A 25937-nucleotide genomic window follows, 5' to 3' on the forward strand; every position below is an offset into this window, starting at 1 on the left:
AAGGCAGGGGAGGGGGCTGTGGGAGCAGGGGAAAGGGTGGGGGAGAGGGCTGAGAGGGCGAGGGAGAGGGCCGAGAGGGCAGAGGAAGAGGGCGGGGGTAGAGGGTGGGGGAGAGAGCTGAGAGAGGCGGGGGAGAGGGCTGAGAGAGCGGGGGGAGAGGGCAGGGGTAGAGGGCGGAGGAAGGGGCTGAGGGAGTGGGGGAAGGGGCTGAGGAGGAAGGGAAGGACAGGCTGAGGGAGGAGGGAGAGGTGAGGCAGGAAGGGGAGCTAGGGAGTCGGGGAGGAGCAGCAGCTTTGTGCCGGCAACTAGACATTGAGAGTGCTTACTCAGATCACAGAGACAAGGATGAGGTGCACTGGTAGACTTATCAGAGCATGATCATAGAGTTTTTTCGGCCATATTGCACATGTTATCACCAAACGGGCCTATGACATGGGTGAGACCCAGAGCCGATGACTCGACAGACCCGACAGACATCCCTTCCATCTTGAAGGTTGGGTTACAACTGATTGGGGTCACCATAGCCTTGGTCCAACGTGAAGCCTTTTCCAGGAGACTACCCCGAGTGGCGCCACGGATTGTCGACGTTACACTGTCTCTGACTTTATAATATTGCATTGGATTCTTCTTTTTAGTTTGATGCCATATGATGATAGTGGTGGTGGGGAACATCATATTGATATGTACATTATGTTATGACTCTTTCTCGAGGCTCCTATGACTATGTAGCATGTAGCATGTAGTATGGGTATTGATGCTCGTCTAGTAGCTCCATCCTTAAACTTGTTTGTATTTGGTTTCTCACACTCTCATAGACCCATCGGTCTTCCGAAGACTTTAATATACTTTCTTTCTTTTTCTCTTTCTATACTTCTATCCTTCTAGCCATTTATACAACATATGAACATATGTCCCACCAATATGTACAAGGACAATGACCAACCCAATGACCCATACACCACTCCCTCGTCATTGGTCTCTATATCACAAAGAGATAGACAGGATTTGGTCTTTTCAAACTTCTCACGAGGCAAGGATTCTGTGAATAAATCTATTGCTTGGTCTTGGGAGAAATAGTGAAATGGTTGAATAGCTCCTTCCTCCACTTGACGTCCTATAGTGGATGTCAATATGCTTTGATCTCTCACGATCTTTTGGATTCTTTACTAAGGCAATGGCACTCTGGTTATCACAAATGGATGAAAGAAAAATGGACACTATATCGTGGGGCGTGACTCTCATTAAGAAGCTTAAACCCAAATCAAAAGAGTCTTAGTCTTAAACTGAATGTATGGCTGATTATGTTTCTAAATTACAAATTACAATGTAGGTATCATTAAATGGTTCTCCTGGACTTGAGGACTGAAGATGCCAATCTTGAAGCCTGTCTCTTACTTCCAATGTTGGAATCGGAACCAAAGGGAGTAAGAGATCTGCAATAGATTTCCATATGGATCTATGATGCATCCCAAGATTGTAGTGTTGGCATGCTGTCGAAAAAGAGAGAATATGCCCCTGATTATCTACCACATCATCAATGAACCGGATGCCCAACTTCATGAGATTATAAGCTCTGATTGGTTGTTGTACAGCAAGAGGAGAGTAAAAAACAGCACTCCAATGAAGGTTTTCCATTCGAAGCGAGGAAGCTATGGAAGCTGGATGGGGAGACCATTTGATGCGAGAGAGCACTTTCTTCCAATCCTGAATCAAGGCAGTAGAAAATGGACAATCAGGGATTTTACCTTGAAACTTACCAAGTACTACTTCCGATGGATCAACTAGCCAATGTCCATAAGCATTTGTGCGCATCTAGCCACATAAAAATGCCAACATGATAGACCAAGGCTGCTCTTGCTGAAAAAAAGTCTTGAGCATAGTGATCTTTCTTGCCAACACATGAAATTTGATGTTTATAATATTCAAACCACCATGCATTCGTGGAGAGCAAAGCACGTCCATTTTGAGCAACCTTAATGCTTTTTTATGAAGCTTAGTTTTCCAAAAAATCTCCATGGCTTGAGACATAAAAGAAGAGAGATCTCGAGATGACCAATGTAATAAAGGAAGGTAAAACTGAACATAAGCTAAAACAATGGATTGGACAATTCAAAGCCGAACATGCAAAGGCCAAGTGGAGATCTTCCAATATTCTAATTTGTCCTAAATTTTGTTAAATACCCAAGACATTTGTTGCTTATTTTTGATTTTCCAGCCAATTGGATAACCCAAATGTCTTAGTATGTTTACTAGGGATGTACACAGTTTCCGAGCAAAAACCTATGAGCACAAAAGTCCGAGCGATAGTTTTTTACACCAACCATGCTTGTATATTTCTCAAAGGAATATACAATTCTTTCTTAATTTCTCATTTATGGAACCATATACTTACTTATTTTTCATTATAACCCTCATTTTAGAGAACATCATCTATATATGATTAAATAGTGAACACTTTAGAAACTCCTATAAATGCCTCCCTACCATGCTGTCTTTTGAGTATTATGGTAAATCAATCAATTTAAAAGACTTTTCCTAATCTTTAGCAATCCCATATTTGAAGCTCTCATATAACAATGTATACCATATTCCTTGGATGAGTAGGAAAAATATATTAGAAACCTCATACTTAAAGCCATTATAATCGATCATAAATTAATCTCTAATACATTATCAAATATGGGTAGGCAAGATAGGGATGTTAAAAATATTCTCAATTCTCTAAACCTAAGTACTTTTAAGGAAATGTGGTCTCTACTGAACTCCTTCCTACCATAATATGAATTAGGGAGAAGTTGTAACTCTCATATACATCTTGAAAATTTTAATTTTTCTCTTTTATAACTATAAAAAGTATAATTTTAAGCCTACCATTGCATAGATCATTAAATTTTGAACATTTTTCCTTTTTACAGCTCCTCAATCTGAGCTAAGGAGCAAAAGTTATGACCTCTTCTGCGTAGGCTCTCCAAGGGTAGCTCTCCAACGGAATAGGGTTGGGGCAAGCTCTTCAAACCATATTCCTCTGGCAAAATACACTTAGAGGGTCTATTAAAAAGGTACTATTTATTTTTCTTAGGTCATCCCGAGGAACCGTAAAGAGGATATTTGCTCAAAATTTCATGATCCAAGCAATGGTGAAAGGAAAAGAAAGGATTTTTGAAAGTCATAAAATAAGTCACCACTTGGACATTATATATGTATATTATATAAAGGTATATTTATATCTATATCTATTTATCAATGTTTCATATTTACTTACATATTCCTTGAAATAATTTGGAATTTTTTGCTCCCCAAAAATTGCTTGAGCCTATATATTTTGACCCCTCCCACCTTTTGTCCGCTCGTCGCTCAGGGGTTTTTGCTCGAAAAATGGAAACCCCCGTTTTTCGGATGAATAATCTGGCCGGCGGGCCAAAGGATACAATGCCAGTCGCAATGCTTGAGAGGCAAGAGTTTTGATTTCTGAAAATTAATTTTGAGACCAGCTGCCAACCCAAAATCAGAAAGGGTATCCATCAATAAGCAAAGCTCTAGAGGACTATTCTTTGGCATGAAGAATGAATCATCTGCATAAGTCTATGCAATGAAAGGCCGTGATCCAGGAATCTGAAGCCCCACTAACTGTCCAGTATCAACCAGATGATCCATATAAAGAAGCAAAGGATGTGAAGCAATAGCATAGAGCAAAGCACTGAGAGGGCATCCTTATCGAACTGATTGTTCCAGAGTCCAAGAATCAGACAAATGATTCCCTATAAAGCATTGAGTAGTGGAATCTGAGTAAAGCCAATAATGACATTAGCTAGCTTGGGCCCAAAACCAAGTTTAGACATGATTTGAGAGACATAATCCCACTGTACGATATCAAATGCCTCTGCCACATCCACCTGCATGACCAAAACATCTTGAGCTGAATATTTTGCATATTCCATTGCGATCAGGGTATTGGAGATATTATGAGGTATATTCCTTCTTGGAACAAAACCATATTGCATGGGATGAAGTCCATCATGAAGGATATCCTTTATCCGATGAACCAACATTTTAGCAATAAGTTTATATATAACATGCATCAAAGATGGGCCTCCAGTCATCCATAGTCTCACATAGGGGTTTTTTGGGCACAGCTTAACCAAACCATGCTTCCAAGCTGAAGGAAGATGTTGATGCTGCCAGGCTACATTAATGAGCTTCAAGATTGGACCCTTCAAATCAGCCCAGAAGGCTACCAAAAATTTAACCGTCAAACCATCCCAGCTAGGGGATTTATGTTTACCCAAATGTTTGAGGGCTTCATCCAATTCAATATCTGAAAAAGACATTTCCAGCATTGAAGCTTTTTGCAAAGAAACAATAGGAGATACAAGCTCAATAAATCTGCTCCGAGCCAATTCAACCTGAGGAGTAGAGGAAGATGGCTGAGAAAAAAGAAGTTGAAAATGATCCAGACATTGTTTTTCTAGCTGAGATAAAGTTTGGGTCCAAAGACCATCGGGTTTTCTTACTCTCATGATAGATTGACTTTGTCTATATGCATGTAAATTCCGAAAGAAAGATTTTGAGGAACAACCCTTATCTAGCATAGGCTTAACTCGAGCCCTTGTCTGCCATTTGGAAAGCTTGCGTTTATCATTAGCATCAATTATGGAAGAAGCATAAGAAAATGAACTCTGCTCAAACTCTGCTCAAAAGCAGAAAGGGACCTTTGATGGCTAATCTGTACCAAGGACTGCTTGTAAGATTTTGCCCACTGGATATGCTGTCTGGTCGCTGCCATGTACCATCTTCCATATTCCTTGATGACATTTTGAATACGATGTACAAAAGAGTTCCAAGCAAAGTCCAGATCCTCCTGAGCATGAGATAACAATGGCCTGCAAGCCAATCGAATCATTTGCTGGAATTTTTCATGAGAAATATATAATTGATTGACCTGTAAGTGTCTGACTGAAAAGAGTTGCATGTCATCCAGAGGCATGCCAAATGAAAAGTTCAGCCAAACTGGAGTGTGATCAGATAGTTGTTGAGAATAGTTAGTCCACATTTGACATGTATAATCATCATATTGCTGAGCATGAATAAGATACCATCTATCAAGCCTGGCCCAATAATCTGTAAAATTATTATGATGATATGTAAATCCCAAAACTGAAGGGTGAGTTGCTGTCCATAAATCTGCGATACGAAGTGCTGAAATCATATGTTCCCATTGCTGAATTTCAGAGGGCAGCATATGGGATTTATGTGTGGTATTGTCCTGCCAGTGAGGAGAATTATTGAAGTCACCACAAAGTATAGCATTTGTGGACCAAGGATATTGCTTTATGGAGTCCCACATTTGAGCTCTAGAAGCTGAAGTTTGAGAGGCATACAAGGAACCAATTTCAAAATCTCTCCATTGATCATACATTGGATAATCATACATTGGCCACAAAGATCATTATATGCTACCCAGGGCTGCAAATCATGTCTGGCTAGAATGCACAACCCAAAGAATTGATCAGATCCTGCATAAAATATATCATATCCTGAAAAGAACCCATGCTGGCCAGCAAAAGAATGCTTATTATGCTCTTGCAGACACACAACATTTGGATGAGTTTTATTTATATAGTGCCAAAGGAGCCTCCATTTATTCGGGTTGTTGGTTCGTCATCTTGGCTATCCTTTGAGTTGGACACTTTCTCCTCATCAACAATCTGATTGGCTTCTCACAGCTTTCAAGAAAAAGCTGGATTACTGAAAATTGGCAACTTGGCCTCTACATGTTCGTCTTCGAATTGTGCAATCTATTTTGATGGCGTATATTCAATTCTACTTGCCTCTTATTATGTTCAGCAAGGCTGATCTTGCCTCTTTTATGTCTGAGGTGTTGGAAATCTTTTGGTGTTCTCGCCATGGCAAAAGAAGCTTGTGTTTGCTTCTAGTATAATAGCTTTGTTCTCCCAAGATGCATGGAGGTCTTAATATTCTTAATATCCATTTGCACATTCTTGCCCACAAGGGGAATCTTATACTCAAGGGGTGGTGACAGTCGGAGATTGGTTTAGGGAAGGTGTGGAGATGTCAGAGGAGGTGATCAGAGATAGACATGGGCCACTTGGACAGATTGTTGCCACCAGATTACTGATCATGAGAGCTATTCCTCGAGAGTGGAGGGATGTACTTACAGATCCAGCCTATGTTGATCCCATTTCTACTTGGTCAGGTTGTTTTAGTGAGGCTGGGCTATGTATTGGAGTTCGCTTAGGACCGGCACCGTTTATTTATTTTGAGACGGACTCCTCTCACTGATTGTATCCCACTCAGCCCCTGGATTGTCAGGAGCTTCTTTGGCAGAGAGTCAGGGTCATTGGTTGCCTGGGTAAGGAATGGGCCACAGATCCTGCTAGGTTGACCATTGCAGAGAATATTAGATGGAGACTTTGGATTTTTCAGGGTCGACCTCTTGCGGAGCTAGACTAGGACCCAGGTGAGTGGGCATGGCGTGCTCCGGTGGTAGGCGTTCGTCCTCTTTCTTTCTTCCAGTACTCGACGAGGGCAGGTTACAGGCTTTAGCAGAGAGACTCTCATCACATTCCATCTGCCTCTCAGCATTGGCACGCACAGGGACTTACTGCAGAGCTCTTGCTGAGCTACTGGACTCACTTTTGGGGCATCAGTAGAGCCAGGAAAGTCTCCTACTTTCTTTGGCTCACTATACATAGGGGCATACCTGTGGGTACTTGGCTCTAGCAGATGGGTAGACCCTCCTTGTGTATGCATTGTCAGCTTGCAGAGGAATCTAGCAAGCATTGTTTATGAAGTTGCAGCAGCTCTAGAGTGGTATGGATAGGTATCTTCAGGTTGTTCTCATATGTTACATCTGAGTCCTTTCTGATGACGTGGGGCGCTGCTCTTTGGGGGAGAAGATCTGGAGCCTTTACTCTCTTTGAGTCAGAGCCAGGAGACCTCGGTTTCTTCATGCAGCGTCGCCAAAGACGGGGTCCCATGGAGGCCAGCATCATGGAGCCACAGGATTTACTTTTGGTACCGGTACCAGCACAGGATTCCATGCCTACTTCAGCGGCAGGGTCAACCTAGGAGGTGATTTCCAGCATTACCCTATGGCGGATATGGTGTTCGCGATGTTCTTTTGTCCTTGGAGACCATTTATGCACAGAGGCTGACACTCTCGCTTCCATTTGGGCAGAGATTTTTTTCACTCTTAGGAGTCAGTGGGAGCGGTGTACAGGCACCTCTTTGGCAGCTCGTGGGAGACTTATATCCTTCATGAGGACATGGGACTGCTCTTTATTCTTTCACTTGACCCCTTTTGGGATGTCGTGGCATTTTAGACCACCTCCATGGTTTTTTTTGCCACATTGTTGAGGCTAGGGATAGAGTACTTTCTCTCCCACCTATTGTATGATTTGTTTTGAATGGAATATATCACTCTTTAAATTTAAAATCTTATACTGCAGTTTTTGCAAGATTCTCAACCATGGACTGCCATGATTTGTCATTTGCTCTTGCACGTTGAATCTCCAGCTTTTGGTCATTGGCAACTTACCCAGTGGGAGTTTCTATTTGGTTCTGTGACAGGCAAAATCCCTAGCTGTCCTTTGGTTTCTCATTTGTTGATGGATTGGAAACATATCCTTTCTTAGTTGAAATGGCATGGCAGTGATTCCTTGCAAGGCAACTCTTTCAGAGCTGAAAGCATGCATTGGTCTAGAGTGTTTGCCCTTCCTTTGGCTTTGCAGGAGCCTCGACGTTCATATTTTTTGAGTCTCAACGGGATTCGTTTTGTTCAGGGTGTTGTTGATGATGCTGGAATTCGTTTCTTTTCCTTGGAATGCATTATCGTCCACTTTGGCATAAAATTACTTTGATGCTCCAGCCTTTTCAGCCAGTTCCTCCATTGCATCTGCAGGATCATCTTCAAGACTGGACACTCTCTTCTGTGGACTTGTCATGTCGTCCTCTGCAGTTTGCACATATTATTGTCTCTTCTCTTTATAAAGTTGTATTTCCTCTGCCATTTATCTCTCAAAGGGCAAACCAGCTTTAGTATCTTCATCGCCCTATGAAATGGTGGCGGAAACGTTTGAGACAGATTTGGCATTCTAAGATTCCTCTCCGTTAGCAGGTTTTCTTGTGGAGAGCTTTGTTGGGTGTTCTTCCTCATGGACAGCTCTTGGCACGACGACATATTGCTTCTTCTATTTGTCATAGATGTCTGGCTCCGAGAGAGACTGTGCCTCATCTCTTTTGGCATTGTCCTTCCTCTCGTGCTTTCTTGGACTTCCTTGGGCAACTTTAGAGAGCTTGGTTTTCTCAGATTGCTTTTGGCAAGTTCTTCTGGCTTTTTGGTGTACATCCACCCAAACAAAAGTTTGATTTCTTTTTTGTTTGGGTTCAGTACTGGGCACTCTGGACTCTATGGAAGGATCGCAATCATAGGGTCTTTGGTGATCCTATTTTTTCTACTTTCTCTTTCTTCAGACACTCTTTATAGCAATCACTTTTTGATTGCTTGCAATCTCATGTCTTTAATCATGATGTATATTTGTCCTACAGTGAGATTTTCTCTTGATGTATTAAAGCTCTCCCTTTCTGGGATAGCTTCTTTGTAATATAATGACTCAAAGATTCCACAAAAAAAAAACAAAAAAAAGTGTGTGCACGTCCTTCTCTCTCTCTCTCTCTCTCTAGATTGTTTCAGAGGATTCGCCAGATGGGCTTCAGTGGAGAGATACAGTGGGCTATCATGGCTTTGTATGAGAGGGTCACTGGTCGGGGGTTCGGACACGTGAGGGGCTCTCAGAGGAGGTATGCAGCACGATTGGGGTGAAGCAGGGTTGCCCGCTCTCGCCTACTCTCTTTGGATTATATATTGATGAGCTAGAGATGTTTGTACAGATGACAGGCGGTGTGGGCTCTACTCTCTCAGGATCCTCCATTCCTATCCTCCTGTATGCGGACGATGTGGTTCTCATTTCCTCTACTGCTCAGGGCCTCCAGGCACATATTGAGGCACTCCACAGGTTTTGCCAGGACAGGGGGTTGACCGTAAACCTTGGCAAGACCAAGGTTATGGTTTTCAATACCTCTGATCGTATTTACAGCACAGATGAGTTTTGCTTCACTTATGACGGACAGCCCATTGAGCTTGTTAGAGAGTACACTTATTTGGGGGCAGTTTTCAGGGGACCGGTCTTCACCATGACATATGCAGCACGAGATAGGATTAGTAAAGGGTATGCTTCGTTGGCTCATCTTGAGCGTCAGTGTTTTCAGTCCCACTTTCAGCATCGCGATACGAAATCCTTGCTTTTTGATACATTGGTGAGACCAGCTGCGATGTATGCAGCTCCTTTGTGGACAGGAGACCTCGGCGCTGCAGATTGGAGATGAGTAGAGAGGTTACAGATCATCATGTTCTCTCGGCTCATTAGGGCCAAGGCTACAGTTCCGCACGAGATCATGCTAGCAGAGTTTGGAGCTACTCCCCTTGCATTGGATGCAGCGTTTCAGTCGGTCATGTATTTGCACAGGGTTAGGGAGTTTGGAGACTAAGCAGCAGGCAGAGCTCGGTTGCCATGGTTAGCACTTGCATCTTATATGGAGTTGGCACGACCTGGGGCCCGATACTGCTGGTACTTCAGACTCACTAGGTGGCTCACATCTCTTGGACTAGACATGGATAGACTTCCTCCCTTCCGATACAGCATAGATGCCCCTCATCTCGAGTTGACTCGCCACGAGCTTAGCCAGGTCACGAGAGCAGACTTGCTGCAGCTTCATACGTATCGCACTTGGATTTATCCCACGCAGCTTCCGACGAAGATGGCCACATATCGTGACCACTTCCTTCGGATCTCAGAGGATGGATTTGTCATTCCACCAGGCTATACAGGTATCCACATGTCCCACTCACTGAGGATTGCCCTTGGCCAGCTTAGAGTCTTTTCGCATCAGCTCGAGATAGAGGCTGGTAGGATGCGACGCATGGAGAATGGACGGCGACCAGGCCGAGAGACCAGGATCTGCCCTTGTTGCACCATGGGAGAGGTGGAGTCAGAGGAGCATTTCATTTGCAGATGCCCACTATATTATGAGCTCAGAGGTAGATTCCACTGTCTCTTCATGGATGGCTTTGGACCTCTCTCACGAGTGATGGACTACGAGGATCAGCATTGCCTAGCTCTTTATGTCAGGGAGGCCACTATGCTTCGACGAGACTACCTCAGAGACCATCAGCACAGACCGGAGCGTGATAGAGCCCAGCCTGATAGAGCTCAGGCACACGCTATACCAGAGGACAGAGACCAGGAGGAGCACGAGGAGGTCAGAGCTCACACAGGATACATTCCTCCACCCTGTGGATGTACATATGAGATGGTTTGTAGACGCCGCAGGATCTTGTTACATAGGGGACGTACTCGCCGCTTTATCTCCAGACGAGATCCAGGATGATGGCAGCTTTTCGGAGGAGACTTACTCATGGAGATCTCGCCCCACCAGCCGCTCACCTCACCTTTGCTCAGATTTGTACTCTCATACCAGGAGGCAGAGTCGATGGACATGATTTCTAGTATTATTTTGGTTCTCAGACTCCGTGACACCTGGACTTGTATCTTTGCATTGGCATATTGTACTCATCCCCCCATTTTGCACTCCGGGGCGGTTTCCTTGCATCTAGTTTACTTTGTATTTAGGCTCAGATTTGACATTATGTACTTTCACTTGCATTGTATTCGTAGCACTTAGATGATATTCGACGATGCCTCTTCTTTGTGGCACGTTGATTTTGTGCTATCTTGTATGCAGAGTTCTTGATGTCCCATGGGCCCATTTTGGCCTTTAGTGGACAATAATACACTTTCTTTCTTTCTTTCTTTCTCTCTCTCTCTCTCTCTCTCTCTCTCTCTCTCTCTCTCTCTCGCTGTGCTAATGATGATGGTTATGATGGTGATGTTGTAGATGACTATTTTTTTTAAAATAATGACTATGTATCCTGTAGCTCCCCCCCCTAGCTAGTTTGTATCAGGATTCCCATAGTCTCATTGACCCCTTCGCTCTTCCAAAGACTTTAATACATTTTCTTTCCTTCTTTCTCTCTCTCTCTCTCTCTCTCTCTCTCTCTCTCTCTAAACTAGCTTGGGGGGGAGCTACAGGATACATAGTCATTATTTAAAAAAAAGTAGTCATTTACAACATCACCATCATAACCATCATCATTAGCATATATATATACATATATACATATATATATCTATATATCTATATATATATATATATATACATATATTTATTTATTTATTTATTTTGCAAAGAAAAGAAGCTTCTATTAATGCTTGAAAGACTTCATACAAAACAACAGCCCGGAAGGTGTTGAGTATGAAAAAAACCGAGAAAAAGGCTAAAAGAAAAAACAGGCCTGCTCTAGAGAAACCCAGCTCATTGCCTAGGGGATCTCTGGTATTGGGGCTAACAACCAGGTGGGGGGAGTATACAACCAACGAATCCCTAACGTGTAAAAAACTCCTACAGGCCAAGCCTTCAGAATCGAGCGTGCCTCGCGAGAGTCGCCCTAGAGCATGGGGTCCCACGCTCTCAAGTGGAACGAAGGGTGTAGATGATATCCTGCCAGATGGCAACCAAGGTAGTCGAGGGTGGAACCGGATGCTCACCCATCTCCAGACTGCACGAGCAACCCAAATGTTCCACGCAATAATACTGGCTACTACCTCCCATATGCTGTCCTCTGGAGGAGGAACAAGGCTATTAGGAGGGACCACCTCATGGAGCTCTATCCTCTGAATGCTCTGACCCTGTATCAAGTAAGCTGGGGAGATCTCATCAAGCTGGAATGCGTGTCCTCCTACAGCCAACTAGGCCACCATCCCCCATGTGTAATCCCTCTAAAGGCTCTGCATATGGGTCATAATCCTAAGGGTTGCCATCCAAATCCTTGCTGCGTCACGACAGCTCCAGAGGCAGTGAGGGATTGTCTCTAGAAAAGCAGTAGGGCAGCAATGATACTGCCCCTCCACCCGCATCTGCTCCAACCACGGGTCGATGGGCAAGCCTCGGTGGTGGGCGGGCAGCAAGAAGAAGTAGGAGATCTTCCTCGGGCCACAAACTGAACCATAACCGCATCCAAAACCTGGAATGGACCTCCTGGGGCACTCTCTGGGTAACCCAATGCCTCTCCCTTGAAGGGGTCCACATCGAGGAGTCCATCTGGAGCCTCCTACCAATCCGTGTGTTATAGAAAAAGAAGGGCACCTCATCCACCTGCTCAGCAAGGCCGCTCCTGGAGGGCCAACTCTCTTGAATCCCAGTGGACCTCCCTCAAGGGCCTACCCTCCCAAAGCTAGAGGCGCCATCTCAGGGCATCCTGCTCTGAGATACTGGGAGGATCAATGTTCCACTCCTTCCCCAAACATCCCACTACTCTGATCATCTGCCAATGAATCCCATCCATCTTTGGTTCTCTCTCAATGAGTTCATGGAGTAGGCCTCTAGGTCCTATATGGAAAAAATCAGGCGGCATGTTGCCTCGCTGCATCATCATTCTCAAGGGGGACGCCTATCCGAGAAAACTGACCCAACCATGTGTTGTCCATCCACACAAGAAGTCCCTCCCACCAGACTTAGTGATGGCTAGGTCAATCTCTCTCATTCAGTGCCCTGCCCCTTGTAAATGCGCTAAAGCGCCAAGCCTCGCCTCTGCCTCCATGGGTAATCTGCTCCATCTACCAAAGGAGCCGGCTGGTCCACTGTCGCACTTTGCCCAACCAATGTGAGTCCATTGCACGCCCCTCCTGATCTCTAATCTCTATGCTACAGCAGGGAGGAAGAAGATAAAAAAAGCGGGGGGGGGGAAGGTGAGGCGGAATGATGTCAGAGGAGGAGGTGGAGATGAGGTGAGGCGGGGAGCGGACCTATCTCTCTATGCATGTGTGTGTGTGTGTGTGTGTGTGTGTGTGTACATATATATGTACATCTCTCTCTCTCTCTCTCTCTGCATAGGTGTGTGTGTGAAAGTGTCCAGTCCTCTCAAGTTACATGTATTACAATCTCTTCTCTTTATAAAGTTCTACTTCCTCCACCATAAATCTCTCACAAGGCGAATCAGTTTTGGCATCTTGATCGTCCCGTGAAATGGTGGCGGAAAAGTTTGAGACAGATTTGGCATTCTAAGATTCCTCTCCGTCAACATGTTTTCTTGTGGAGAGCTTTATTGGGTGTTCTTCATCATGGACAGCTTTTGGCACGCCGGCATATTGCTTCATCTATTTGTCACAGATGTCTAGCTCTGAGAGACTGTGCCTCATCTCCTCTAGCATTGTCCTTCCTCTCGTGCTTTTTTGGACTTCCTTGGGTCAGTTTCCTCAGACTACTTTTGGCAAGTTCTTCTCGCTTTTTGGTGTACATCCACCGAGACAGGAGTTTGATTTCTTTTTTGTTTGGGTTCGATACTAGGCATTCTGGACTATGGAAGGATCGCAACCATAGGGTCTTCGGTGATCCTACTTTTTCTACTTTCTCTTTCTTCTGACACTCTTTGCAGCAATTGCTTTTTGATTGCTTGCAATCTCGTGTCATTGATCATGATGAATATTTGTCCTACAATGAGATTTTCTCTCGATGTATTATAGCTCTCCCTTTCTAGGATAGCTTCTTTGTAATATAATGACTGAAAGCTTCTGAAGGTATGCATTTTCTTTCACTTTTGCGTTGCTATTCATTAGTTAAGTACGCTTGACACGCTTGGATGTTAAGTGGAAGGCATTGCTTTCCTTGCAAATCATGTATGCATAGGCCATCTCATTGATCATAATGCTACAAGCACTCGGCATAGGCTCATATATGGTTTTCCTGTTGTTTGATAGATGTTGCATTGTTGTACTTCCATATGATGGATACACTTTGAGTTCTTGTCTCTATCCTATTCCAACAAGTACCCACGTTTGTTCAGAAATGTCACCTAATAAAAAAACAAAGTCTAGTTGTGAAAGAGGAATCTTCTATGAATCAGACTCGTCCTAAAAAGTGAGAGTATGCTGTATCAAGCAACTACTGATGGGAATATCACGTTCTTGCATTGATTCAGATTTCCAACTCTTTTAGTTTCAGTAACTGAGAAAACCTCCCTGTCGGACATGGGATTCTAAAGTTTATCTTTGCAAATTTGGAGTTATTGATAAGAAGTAATAGGTATCCATTGTGGACTTCTTCCCTGAGTAATGTTTGTTCTTCGGGTCTTCTTGAAACTTAAAAACCCATGTTTATTTTCTTTCGTTGGTTTTATTTCTCTTTCTAGTATATATTTTGTTTCTTTCTTTCTTTTCAATATAATTCTCACAAACACAGTGCATAGCTAGGATTCTCAATGATAATATAGCATGAGCAGATGAGCACCCCAGGTTATCAGGCTTTGAATGGAAGTAATCTTTTTTGTTCCATAATTTAATATGTAACTGTTTGTCTCTAGTCTAAGTCAAAAGAAGCTTCTATTGAAACAAAAAATATGTTCTTAATTGAATTCTAATTGAAGGCAGTGCAAATAGCCAAAGCCGTTCAAATGAAAATTAAGAGGGACTGTTAAGAGACTTCTGTTTGTGCTTGCTTGGAAGATATAATCATATTATCTTTTTACTCTTTCCACAGGCAATAGGGTTGGCAGCTTGCTATCTTCATGAAGGGTCTGTACTCATTACTTGCCCAGCTAGTCTTCGCTTGATGTGGGCTGAGGAACTGGAGCGCTGGCTTCCTTTTTTGTTGCCTTCTGATGTGCACCTTGGTAATATTCATGCATTCATTCCCCTTGTTACGTGGATGAAGATTAATGGAGGACCATGCTTTTGTTCTTTTGTGCTTGGCTTGTCATTTCATTGCTTAATTTGGGCTGCAGTGTTTGGTCGCAGAAACAACTTGGCAGATCATGATAAAACCCCTAAAGTGGTGGTTATTTCATATACAATGCTGCGGAGGTTGAAGAAAAATATGCTGCCACGGAAGTGGGCAGCACTCATAGTTGACGAATCACATAATTTACGGTGCACAAAACAAAAAGTGGAATGTGAGGAGGTATACGATACAAATAAGTGATCTCAAAAGGTTTCATGTTTTATAAATTCAAAGGAGTTTACTCTGTCTGATTTACATGACAATTTGATACAAACCGCAGCATTGATTGTGATGACACTTTTCATTCTAAGCCCAATGTTTTTGTTGTATTTGTTACTGTATGGGATACTTGGAGGATTTTATGTTTTGATACATAACATTGCTTAGCTATGAATAACATTTTAGCATGAAGCCAGGCAGCTCCTACTGCTTACGAATTGCAGTCTGAATAAGTTATGCAAAAGGTGTTAGGGCTGTATGACGAGCTTATGCAACTCATTGTTTTGCTACAAAGGATGCAAGCAAGTTTGTATAAGGTATGCAAAAGGTGTTAGGGCTGTATGATGAGCTTATGCAACTCATTATTTTGCTACAAAGGATGCAAGCAAGTTTTTGCCCTTGTCTTGAAATGAGTTGCAAGACAATGCAAATGACTACTTGCTACGGATATCACTTGCAGAGAAAGTGTAAAAAATCCATGTGGGCCAAGCCTTACAGAGGTCCCGCCTTTCGGTGGTCCCTTTTGATCCTGGAGTGCCCTAGGTAGTGCGTAGTGTGATGATGATGTCCTACCAAATGGCCACTAGGGTGGCCGCCGGAGTCGTCGTCTACCCCCCCATCACCTGACTGCAACGAGCAACCCAAATGTTCTAGGCGGTAATGCTGGCCACTATCTCCCAAAAATTGCCCTCCGCTGAGAAATAGGGGCGTGAGCAGGAAGGCAGTACTGCATCACAGGCCTCTATCCGCCGGGAGACCTATGATGCAATTCTATAAGTTGGCGACTCTGGGTCGATGGAAAAAGCATGCCCATCCTCTGTGAGCCATGCTACCATCCCCCAAGTGAGGTTCCTCTGCATCCGCTAAGTACTAGCCACTATCCGAACGGACGCAAGACAAATCCTCTGTGCAGCTAAGCAACCCCATAGGCAATGGGGGATCGTCTCCAACACGCCCTCTACACAACAAAGGCACCTGCCGCCGTCGACTCGCATGTGCTCTAGCCAAGGGCCGATGGGAAATTCTCCATGAGTCATCAACCAAAAAAAGTAGGAGATTTTCCATGGTCTCAGGCTGTTCCAGAGAGGAGGCTAGAATCGTGAGATGACCTCCCTAGGAGCATCCTGCTCTATCCAGGTTTCTTCCTCGACAGGGTCCAAGCTACGGCCTCTAATTGAATCCGTCGGCTGATACACGCTGTGTAAGAGAAGAAAGGAGGCACCTCCTCTCCTACCTGTGCCGGCCAGAACCACTCCCCTAGGTCCCACTGTAAATCGCGAAGAGGCCGGCCCTCCCAGAGCCAAAGACGCCACGCGTCTCCCTGTGGTCCCAAGAGTATTGTATTCAAGCCTTTCCTAGACAACCTACTACTTTGATATGCTGCAACTCTAGCCCCCACAAATCACCCACACTCACACCATCACTCTCCGACTCTGCTTGTAACTGGCCACCTAGTCCCAACCTGTCAAGCAATGGAGGAAAGAGAGGAGAGTGTCCTTGTAGAAGCAGATCCTAAGGGGTACCCCAGCCCTCGAGAACTGCCCATCCCAGTAGTGTGGAGTCTAGGACAAATGCAGGTTCTCCCACCAAGAGGGTGGTATCATTGACTCTTCGATCTTTGTCATCTTGAGGCCTGCCCCTCTCAAATGAGCAAGCACCTGTGTCCTGGCTGTCAACCATCTCTAGGCTCCGAACGACCTTGCTGGGCCACTGTCCCAGTGTGCCCAACCAATGTGTGTCCTTTGTCCTAACATATGTCCTTCCGCATCTCGGACCTTTGGATGCGAGATAAGTGGCTGACGCTCAAAATCCTCCATGCATGATGGGATGGCGTGAATAAGTCAGCTCGAGAGCCGCCACCAAGAGGCTCCTCATTAAGGGGGAGCTCTTCCCTGTGAGGGGGAACTTTGAAAAGATCCATCTGTGTGACTGCTGCCACCGCCCACTAGTGCGCGGAGTGTCCCCAAGAAGCTTAGGAGGAGCTTCCAGTGCTCCACACCTGGGGTGAGACCTCGTACCACTACCTTTCCCAAGAGGGATCTGCTCTGCAATGATGTCCAGTCCTCCTTGTGTGACCGAGGCTGAATCACCATCTACCATGCGACTCTAGCTCAAGTGTTCCGCGTGCCATCCGATCCCACCTAGAGGAAATTTGACTGCTCCCTAGCCCAATCAGCAGCCTCCCAAAAAGTGAAAATGTTGTTTAGGATACTCCTCTTCTCCACAAAACATGTCTATGTGTGTCATGGATGATGTCGGGAAGGTATGGCCACAACCGCAAGATCAAGGCCTTGCCCAGGATCTTGTATGCGATATCCAAATGCATGATCAGTCTACATTGACAAATGTCAAATCTATCTCCCCCTTTCTGGATCAGGCATATCCAACGATGACTCCAAGATTGCGGGAGTGAACCAAAGTCAAAGATCTCTTGACATGCAAGATGAAAGGGCCTGCTAATGAGCTCTAAGAAGCTCAAGAAGAAAGTCAGAATCAGGCCATCTTCTGAGCAGGAAGGGCCTTGAGGGCCTCCCAGAGCTCGTGGTCTGTGAGAATAGAGCCTCCAAGAACCTGCTCAGGCTCGGTGTGACCATTGATGAACCTGGTCCCAGACTGCCTCGTGTGCCATAAGTGCATCAAGAGACTCCACCTCTGTCTGAAACAACTGTCGATAGAAAGCTGTGGTCATCTCAAGGATCTCTTGAGGGTTTGAATGCATCTGTCCCTACGTCCCTTAAACGTGGCTCGGTAGTCTGAAAAAATCACCTTCCTATCCCCATGCTGGACCCATATGGCCCAAGACGAGCGATACAAAAGCTCAACTCTGCAAACCTTTCTAGCCTATAAAAAATTGAGTCTCACAACCTCATGGCTGTCCTGAAGCCACTAAGAGTCTGGTTGTGCTCCCGGAGTCTCTCTGTAGAGGCGCTCTCTCACACTCCTGAAGCGCATCTCTCCATCGCAAGGCCTGTGACTGAAGCTCCTCACACTGCTCCTCTGGATCGCATCTACAACCCAAGCTGCCCCATCCCTCAACTGGCCCATCATCTTGCAATTGCAATATCAAATCCCTCTGCCATATCAAAGCCACTTCCTTTTATAGGAAGCTATTCAGGATGTGGATCCCCTTCTCGGGAAGACAGGTGTGAGGCTGCTCGAGGAAGAGTACCGCCGCAGAACGGTCTGACATGGTGGTATCTGCCAAGATGCCAGTACAGCCACCCATGTGCAATGCCCAATCCCCTACATGGAATCTGTCTAGTCGCTCCTGAAGCCCATCTTGTCACCGCTGGCCAAACAAAAACTGCAGGCTGCCCGTCTCTCGCCAAAGATCCCTCCCTTTGATCGCAAAGATTAACTAATCCCATGTTTTCCTCTTTGCTGCAGGCATCTGGGAGAAGGAAGCAACCCCCTCGTTGTCCTCCCCGTGCTCTAGATTGTTGAAGTTGCCACAATCCAAGAGTCCACATCCGGGAGGCCCCCGAAAAGTTGCCTCTAAAAAGCGGGGCGGTGCTAATGACAAGCAAGTGCATAGACTTTCAAGATCCCAATCTTGAACTCACCTGCCTGGACTCCCATCCAAACTGCCCATCCTGCAATGAGCTCTCCCTAGTGGATGCAAAAAACATACAAAATGTACTTTTATTCCAAATTCTCATCTTTACGTAATTCCAGATAAAAAACTTCCTCGAATATTCTCCTGATCTGGCAAACTCATATCAATCCACTCTTCATCTTTTACATGCAATATCAGATGCCATGTATCTCGTGACACAATTGAGAAGTGCACCTTATATTGAAAAATCACACAACTCACAAGACAACCACCCACAAAGTGACCACGGTCAGAAATCTTATTATATCTTCCCCAAGATCATCAACAAGCACTAGAAATGATGTAACCCGCCATCTCCTGGAGATTCTCAAAGCGAAGGTCTCCTCAACAACACCAAGTACTTGTCTGGCCAAAGCCTCTCTACTCTCAACATTAGAGTATTTGTGTGCATTCAACGACTAGCCAGCCATAAGCACCCTGCTCCACCCCCATTATCTTCTTCCTTCATGAGGACTACCTTATAGCTTCATAGCTCAAACGCCTCATGGAGCTCATGTACCTCCTTCCAAAACCCATCCAGCCTGCAAAATGACGACGCCTCTCCTTCACATGATCATAGAAGCCTCCCGATTCCTCTCATGCAAGAAACTCCCAGAGCCCACAGTCCTCCAAGCCTGCATAGTAGAGATTCCACCCCCGTCCATCGTCAACTTAACGTGATCAGAACATTGCAGCTGGCCTCCTTTCACAGAGCACACAAAGCTCACAGGCTCCCAGTTCCTCTCCAATTCATGGAGTACTCATCTCATGGATAGTGTCACCCCCAACTAGCCAAGAGGCTCTTCACACACGTAACAAGCAACCTCTTAAGCCCGTATAGTCGCGACCACAGCCATGTTGATCAGCTCTCTCACAAGCATCCCTCGACCTCCCAGCAGGATCTAAACTCCCTGTTTGTCACAGCTACACAGTAGCCACGCCAGCCAAATCCCAGAAGCTCTCCCACGCACAGTCATCAAGCCACAATGATTCCCAAAACTCCCCGCCAATGCAACGGCCCCAGACCTATGTCACCATGTAGAGAGAAGCGCCAGAGGGAAGCCCACAACCAAAACTCATGACCTCCTACTGTTAGCTCACCCATCACTGCTCTCTCCATTCCCCTGGTCCTCCTGGCCTACAAGGAAAAGACGCTTCATTACAAGAAGCTCCCCGCCATCATCAGACTCCCCGTGCAAGATCCCCAAACTGCTTTTTATAGTTGCCATCCCCCTCCTGGACTTTCGTCGTCCACCTTTCCTTCAGAAAAATCCTCCATGTGATCGATCGGCCTCCAAAAAACTCCTTATTCCTTCCTACGTAGCCACCTTTGCATGAGCAAGATGCCTTCCCATTCAGTCCAGCCACCTCAACATAGCATTTTACCACTCTCCATTCCCTTCCCCCCAAAACTTAGTCCGAGGCAATTGACCTTCAAACTATAGACTTAGTGCACACAACCTTCGAGCAAGCACTTAATGCTTAATTGCCACAGATGACCACACATGACTTACAAATTGGGAACCACTCATGGGAAGATAAACATAACATAGGATAACAATGAAAGACGTGTCATCCCACAATAAAACACCGTCACACTTTGGATACCATGCTCTGGATTGTCTGGTGCACCTACACTACACATCATCATTTCCTAAAAGTCCCCGTAGAAGTATCTACCATCTCAAGAAAATATCTACATCAGTGTAGAGTCTTTTATGAGAGTGTCCATAGCTCAAAGCCACCACCAACTAGCTATGTACATAGCTATGCACCTACCCATTAGCATGCAACAAGTGAAAAACACATTTACATTTTTATCCACACACCAGTCGAAAAACCACTGGGCCAACTACCTGCGAGACCAAGATGCAAACTCCTTTGTTCGTGCCTACCTCTGGGCCTCTCCCTGACAAGTGGTGGTGACAACGTCGGATGTCCACTGTTGAGAACATATGCTTCTCAATCATAAGAAAGTCCATTGTCTAACCAACCACTGTCCACTGCAACTCCTGGCAAAGTATCAAGTACTGTGGCTGACTACGAGCATAGTTGTGGAGCCTGTGCACGTTCCAACTCCCCATGGCCCAACTCATGCCGAGGGGGAAGCAAGAAACAAGAATTGCTTGTGAGTGGGAGCTTGTTCTAGGAAAACTGCCTTTTGCGACTTCAACGGGATTAGAAGGCGAGTAGTCCATATCTTTCCTCCGGCGTACCAAAGTGGCTACCGTCTCCACGCCTACCTTCCATGCTCACTGGAACATAAAGGAGAGGGCCACCCCAAACATCTTAGCATACTTATAAAGCTTTACCTCAAGTGGCAGTCTATCACTCCTACTGCCAGGCCAAAGATCAACTTCTCCTGCGTTAAATTATCTTTGGCATCATGGGCGAGCCATAGATCCAAACTGTGCGGACCCATCCACACATCCATCATGTGTGATGATTGATCACCAAGCATGGCATCAAACATAGCTGGAGTCCAATTCTCCACCCTTGTGGAAGCAAACTAGAACCTCCGTGTACAGCTGAGCTTGCTGCTCCTCCCCGCTCCCTTGCTGCCCCCTCTCCTTCAGCCCCTCCCTCGCCCTCAGCCCCTCCCCCTCCCCCTCCCTCAGCCTCTCCCTTCCTCCCCCTCCTCTCCCTCTCAGCCCCCGCCCCCTCCCCTCTCAACCCGCTTCCTCCCCTCCTCTCCCTCTTAGCACACCCCCTCCCCTCTCAGCCCGCTTCCTCCCATCCTCTCCCTCTCAGCCCGCCACCACCCCTCTCAGCCCGCTCCCCCTTCCTTGCTCCCCTGCTCCCTCTACCCCGCTCCCCTCACCCCCGCCTCTACCCTTCCCCCCGCCTCTACCCTCCCCCTACCCTTCCCCCGCCTCTACCCTTCCCCCTGCCTCTACCCTCCCCCTACCCTTCCCCCGCCTCTACCCTTCCCCTTGCCTCTACACCCCTCTCCTCTACCCTTCCCCCGTCTCTACCCTTCCCCCCGCCTCTACACCCCTCTCCCCCTACCCTTCCCCTGCCTCTACCCTTCCCCCTGCCTCTATACCCCTCTCCTCTACCCACTCCCTACCCCTGCCTCTACCTCCCTCTCCTCTACCCCCTTCTATCCTCTCCCGATCAGCTTCCCCCTCCCTACCCTTGGCGGCTCTACATGGCCCATTCTACATGGCCCATGCACAAACCCTGTCTGCGTGTCATGATACAAATCTAGAAGAAAAACCTGTAGCCGTAGACTGATGGCTTTCACAAGAATCTTGTAAAACGTGCCCAATAGAGTGATGGGTCTCCATTGTGACACTAAATTTCTATTACCTCCCTTTGGGATGAGATGAATGAGACCATCTGTAAGTGAGTCAGGCATCTCACCAGAGTCCCACACGCCTTGCAGGGCTGATGTAATGTGATCACCAATCTGCTCCCAAAAAGTAATAAAAAAAGAAGGGGTAAGTCCATCCGAACCTGGGCACTTGCCCTTGTGAAGGGCAAGTAATGCAGTTCTAAATTCTGCATTGGTGAAAGGTGCATCAAGAGAAACATACATCTCATCCTTCACCAATACAGGGATACACTTCCAAATAACCTCTCTGGCATCATATATGGCATGTGTGCCTGGATCTGTAGTAAGAAGGGATGCAAAGAATTCTGAAGCTACACGCATGACGGCATTAGGATCTGACTGTAACACCCCGTCTGAGTCAACAAGCTGCGAGACACTATCTTTACTATATCTCGGCCCATGAGTAGAGTAAAAGTACAGGCATACGATGTAATTTCTATGATAACTTTTTACCGACCTATAGAGCAGTGGTCGCACAACAAAAACAGGGCACTTTCCTAAGTACCTACGGAAAACTTCCACCACCAAAATGGACCCCGAAATGGCCTCAAATCAAAAAAAAAAAATCACCGACAGCTTCGCCCACTCCCATAGCATATATTGCCCTCTTGCCACACCGCGAAGGGTGTCCCAATCTGAGACAATGTACTCTTGCACTTTCCGCCTGTGCAGCAGTTTGCCAGACTCAGAGCAATCACTGGCATCCAACTTGTGCTCCTGGATAAAAATGATATCAATAGCACCTCTAGTGACACCTGGATGAAGCTAATTCCAGATCAACTGCCTATGTCGATGGTGTGGAACTCTGCCTAGGCCTTGTATGTTTCAGCAGACTATCCTCATCGATAGGAGGATGTTGGATGGAAAGGCTTACCTGACCTAGTAGAGGAAACCAGCTTCCCCTGGGCCAAAACACTCCTGCTGAGGTCAGGAAACTCAACAAGTGAAAGGATCCCCACACCTGCTGAGGGGGAGGCCCTATCAAAAGGAATTCCAATGACCAAGAACCCTAAGGTGGAGGGCACAAACTCGTGATCATTCATGAAAGTCGCCGAATCTGCCAGTGCTAAAAAAGAGTTCCTGAGAAGCAAGTCTGGCCGAGGAGTGCGAAGAAGACCTACACCCATGGAAGATGGAGGAGAAGGACCTGCCAGGCCTGTATCAGCAGAACTGGAGCTGGAGGCTGAGGAGGCCTGTGGCTTGGCGGAAGAGAAATCTGGAGTCCTCATCTGTGCATGCACTCCCTCGATCGTCCTGATTGTGGCAGGAATAATCTTTAGGGAAGAAGTATCGGTAGCCCCCTCGTGACCAGAAACCAAGGTGACTGGGACTGGTGCATCTAAATGCCCCTCCTGATGTGGAACTGTAGTGTTTGGGGCTGCAACAACATCCACCTCTGGAGTTTCGATGGCGTCTGCCTGAAACAGATCAAAGGTCTCCTCCTGAGGTAACGGAGCCACGCGATTACGGTCTTTGGGCGCGCTGCTGCCCTTGGTGGTCCTGGGGTGCGCGAAGCAGGGCGCCCTGCTGCTCCTGGTGGTCCTAGAGTGCGTGGTACAGGGCGTTGGGGAGGTGCAGTCGGGGTAGTACATGAAGGAGCCGCACCAGAAGACCTCTTGGGTGTTTTTCTCTTCCTTGGGCAATCTCTAGCAAAATGCCCAAGGGTCTTGCAAATCCTACACTGGTCCTGTCTACCTACAATCTCAACTTTCTGTCGAAAGAGAGAGCCATCTGGATGCTAAAGCATGATGTGGTCATCTGAGATGTTAGGGTCAGAGACAATGGTCTTGTCTACCTGCAATCTCAACTCTCTGTCAAAAGAGAGAGCGATTTGGACGCTGAAGCATGATGTGGTCATCTGAGATGTTACGGTCAGAGACAATGACCCTAACTTGAGGCACCCCATCCACTCTGACTGCCTCTGCCGAGGAAGAAGGCATGCCAGGAAGGGGGGGTATCTCAGTGACCACTCCGAATGTGGCTCTAATAGTGGCAAGAAGTCGATGGTAGACCTAAGGAAGACCAGGAAATCTAATGAACATTGGTGTGACCTGACTGTCCTCCTCGACTGGATCGAAACCCAAGGAGTAGGGCAAAAGAAAGATCCTCCTCAAATCCAAAGCCAGAGGATTAGCTTTGAGCACAACGGTTGTGGACTCGTGGGAGTCGAAAACCACTTCGAAGAATCCACGTCCCAAAAGTCGAATATCCTTGAGATGTGGGCCGAGATCTCCTAGTAACGCCACAAGCATCCAGTCTCTAGCCTGTGATCTGGAAGGGTGTGACCCAAAGATGCGGGCGAAAAGTGATGTGGAGCCCTCTAGCTCCACATCTTTCTTGAGCTGCTGCACGGTGGAAGTGGACGAAGAGTGCTGAATGGGGATCCATTCGCCAATCGATGTGAAAAGGCCGATTCAAACACTGAAAAAGCTCCGTCCATGAGACTGCTGCCCAGGACGCCCTAGAACACAAGCACAGGAGGAAGGAGAACAGGAGAGGGTAGGAGAGAGGGGAAGAGGAGGAGAGGCTGCGGGGGGCGGGGGGGGAGAAGGAGGTAGGCTGCGGGGGGGAGGCTGCAGGAAGAAGGGGGCGGGGGAAGACTGTGGAGAGGTAGAAGGGGTGGGGGAAGGCAACAACGGGGGGGGGGAGGAGGGGGGCGAGGGAGAGGTGGCGGGGGGAGGAGGAGGGGGCTGCAGGTTAGGAAGGGAGGGGGAGGGGGCTGGCGGGGAGGGAGAGGGTGGGCGGGGGAGAGGAAAGGAAGGGGCAGGTTGGGAAGGGAGGGGGCGAGGGTGGGAGAGCGGGCGAGGGGGCTAGTAGGGGGGAGAGGGTAGGTAGGCGGGGGGGAGAGGGTGGGTGGGGGTGGAGGAGGGGGCGGGTGGGGGAGAGGGAGGGCAGGGAGGGAGAAGGAGGGAGGGGGCGGGGGTGGAGGAGCAGGCAGGCGGGTGGGGGAGAGGGAGGGCGGGGAGGAGGAAGGGGAGCGGGAGGGTGAGGGAGAAGGAGGGAGGGGGTGGGGGTGGAGGAGGGGGTCGGGGGGGGGGTTGGCAAGTGGGGGAGAGGGAGGGCGGTGAGGAGAAAGGGGAACGGGAGGGTGAGGGAGGAGGGAGAGGAGGCTGGCGAGGAGAGAGGGAGAGGAGTAGTAGGAAGGGGAGGGAGAGGGGGGGCAGCGAGGGTGAGGGAGAGGGAGGTGGGGCTGGCTAAGAGAGGAGAGGGAGGGGGGGGGGGCAGCAGCTCACGGGGAGAGGAGCAGCTCCTACTTGGGTGAGGATTTTAGTTTCCCCGCTATATGAAGGTTTCTTCTTATGCTCCACGTTTGTCCACTTCCCACTAGAGGGCTCCACCGAGGGGATATGAGGTTGTTGATTCTTCCTGTGCAGATGACTTTGCCTATCCACCTGCGGCTCTCGCTGACGATCCTGCAACTAAGGGGATTGTCAGCAGTCCTCGAGAACAATCCTTGGCCTCTCTGACTTAAAGAGAGTAAAGGCTCCAGATCCTCTCCCCCAAAGGGCAGCGCCCCATGTCATCAGAAAGGACTCGGATGTAACATGTAAGAACAACCTAAAGATACCTGTCTGGACCAATCTAGAGCTGGGGCAGCTCCATAAACATTGCTTGCTAGATTCCTCTGCAAGCTGACAATGCATACACAAGGAGGGTCTACCCATCTGCTGAAGCCAAGTACCCACAGGTATGCCCCTATGTATAGTGAGCCAAAGAAAGTAGGAGACTTTCCTGGCTCTACTGATGCCCCAAAAGTGAGTCCAATAGCTCAGCAAGAGCTCCACAGTAAGTCCCTGTGCGTGCCAATGCTGGGAGGTAGATGGTAGGTGATGAGAGTCTCTCTGCTGAAGCTTGTAACCTGCCCTCTTCGAGTAC

The 25937-nt window shown here is 47.0% G+C and overlaps 1 protein-coding gene across 1 annotated transcript in view; it reads left to right on the forward strand.

The window, feature by feature from the left end:
• LOC147895276 (SNF2 domain-containing protein / helicase domain-containing protein / HNH endonuclease domain-containing protein) overlaps positions 1-25937 on the forward strand; it is a 188461-nt gene that overhangs the window by 25259 nt on the left and 137265 nt on the right. The window contains exons 3-4 of the mRNA XM_087383441.1: positions 14671-14803; positions 14915-15090. Of these exons, the coding sequence (XP_087239567.1) occupies positions 14671-14803; positions 14915-15090 (309 nt within the window). The remainder of the gene's footprint in view (positions 1-14670; positions 14804-14914; positions 15091-25937) is intronic.

This window comes from Dipteris shenzhenensis, chromosome 13, assembly GCF_047967505.1.
Source record: "Dipteris shenzhenensis isolate YYH24624 ecotype China chromosome 13, Dip_SZ_1.0, whole genome shotgun sequence".
Classification (NCBI taxonomy): domain Eukaryota; kingdom Viridiplantae; phylum Streptophyta; class Polypodiopsida; order Gleicheniales; family Dipteridaceae; genus Dipteris; species Dipteris shenzhenensis.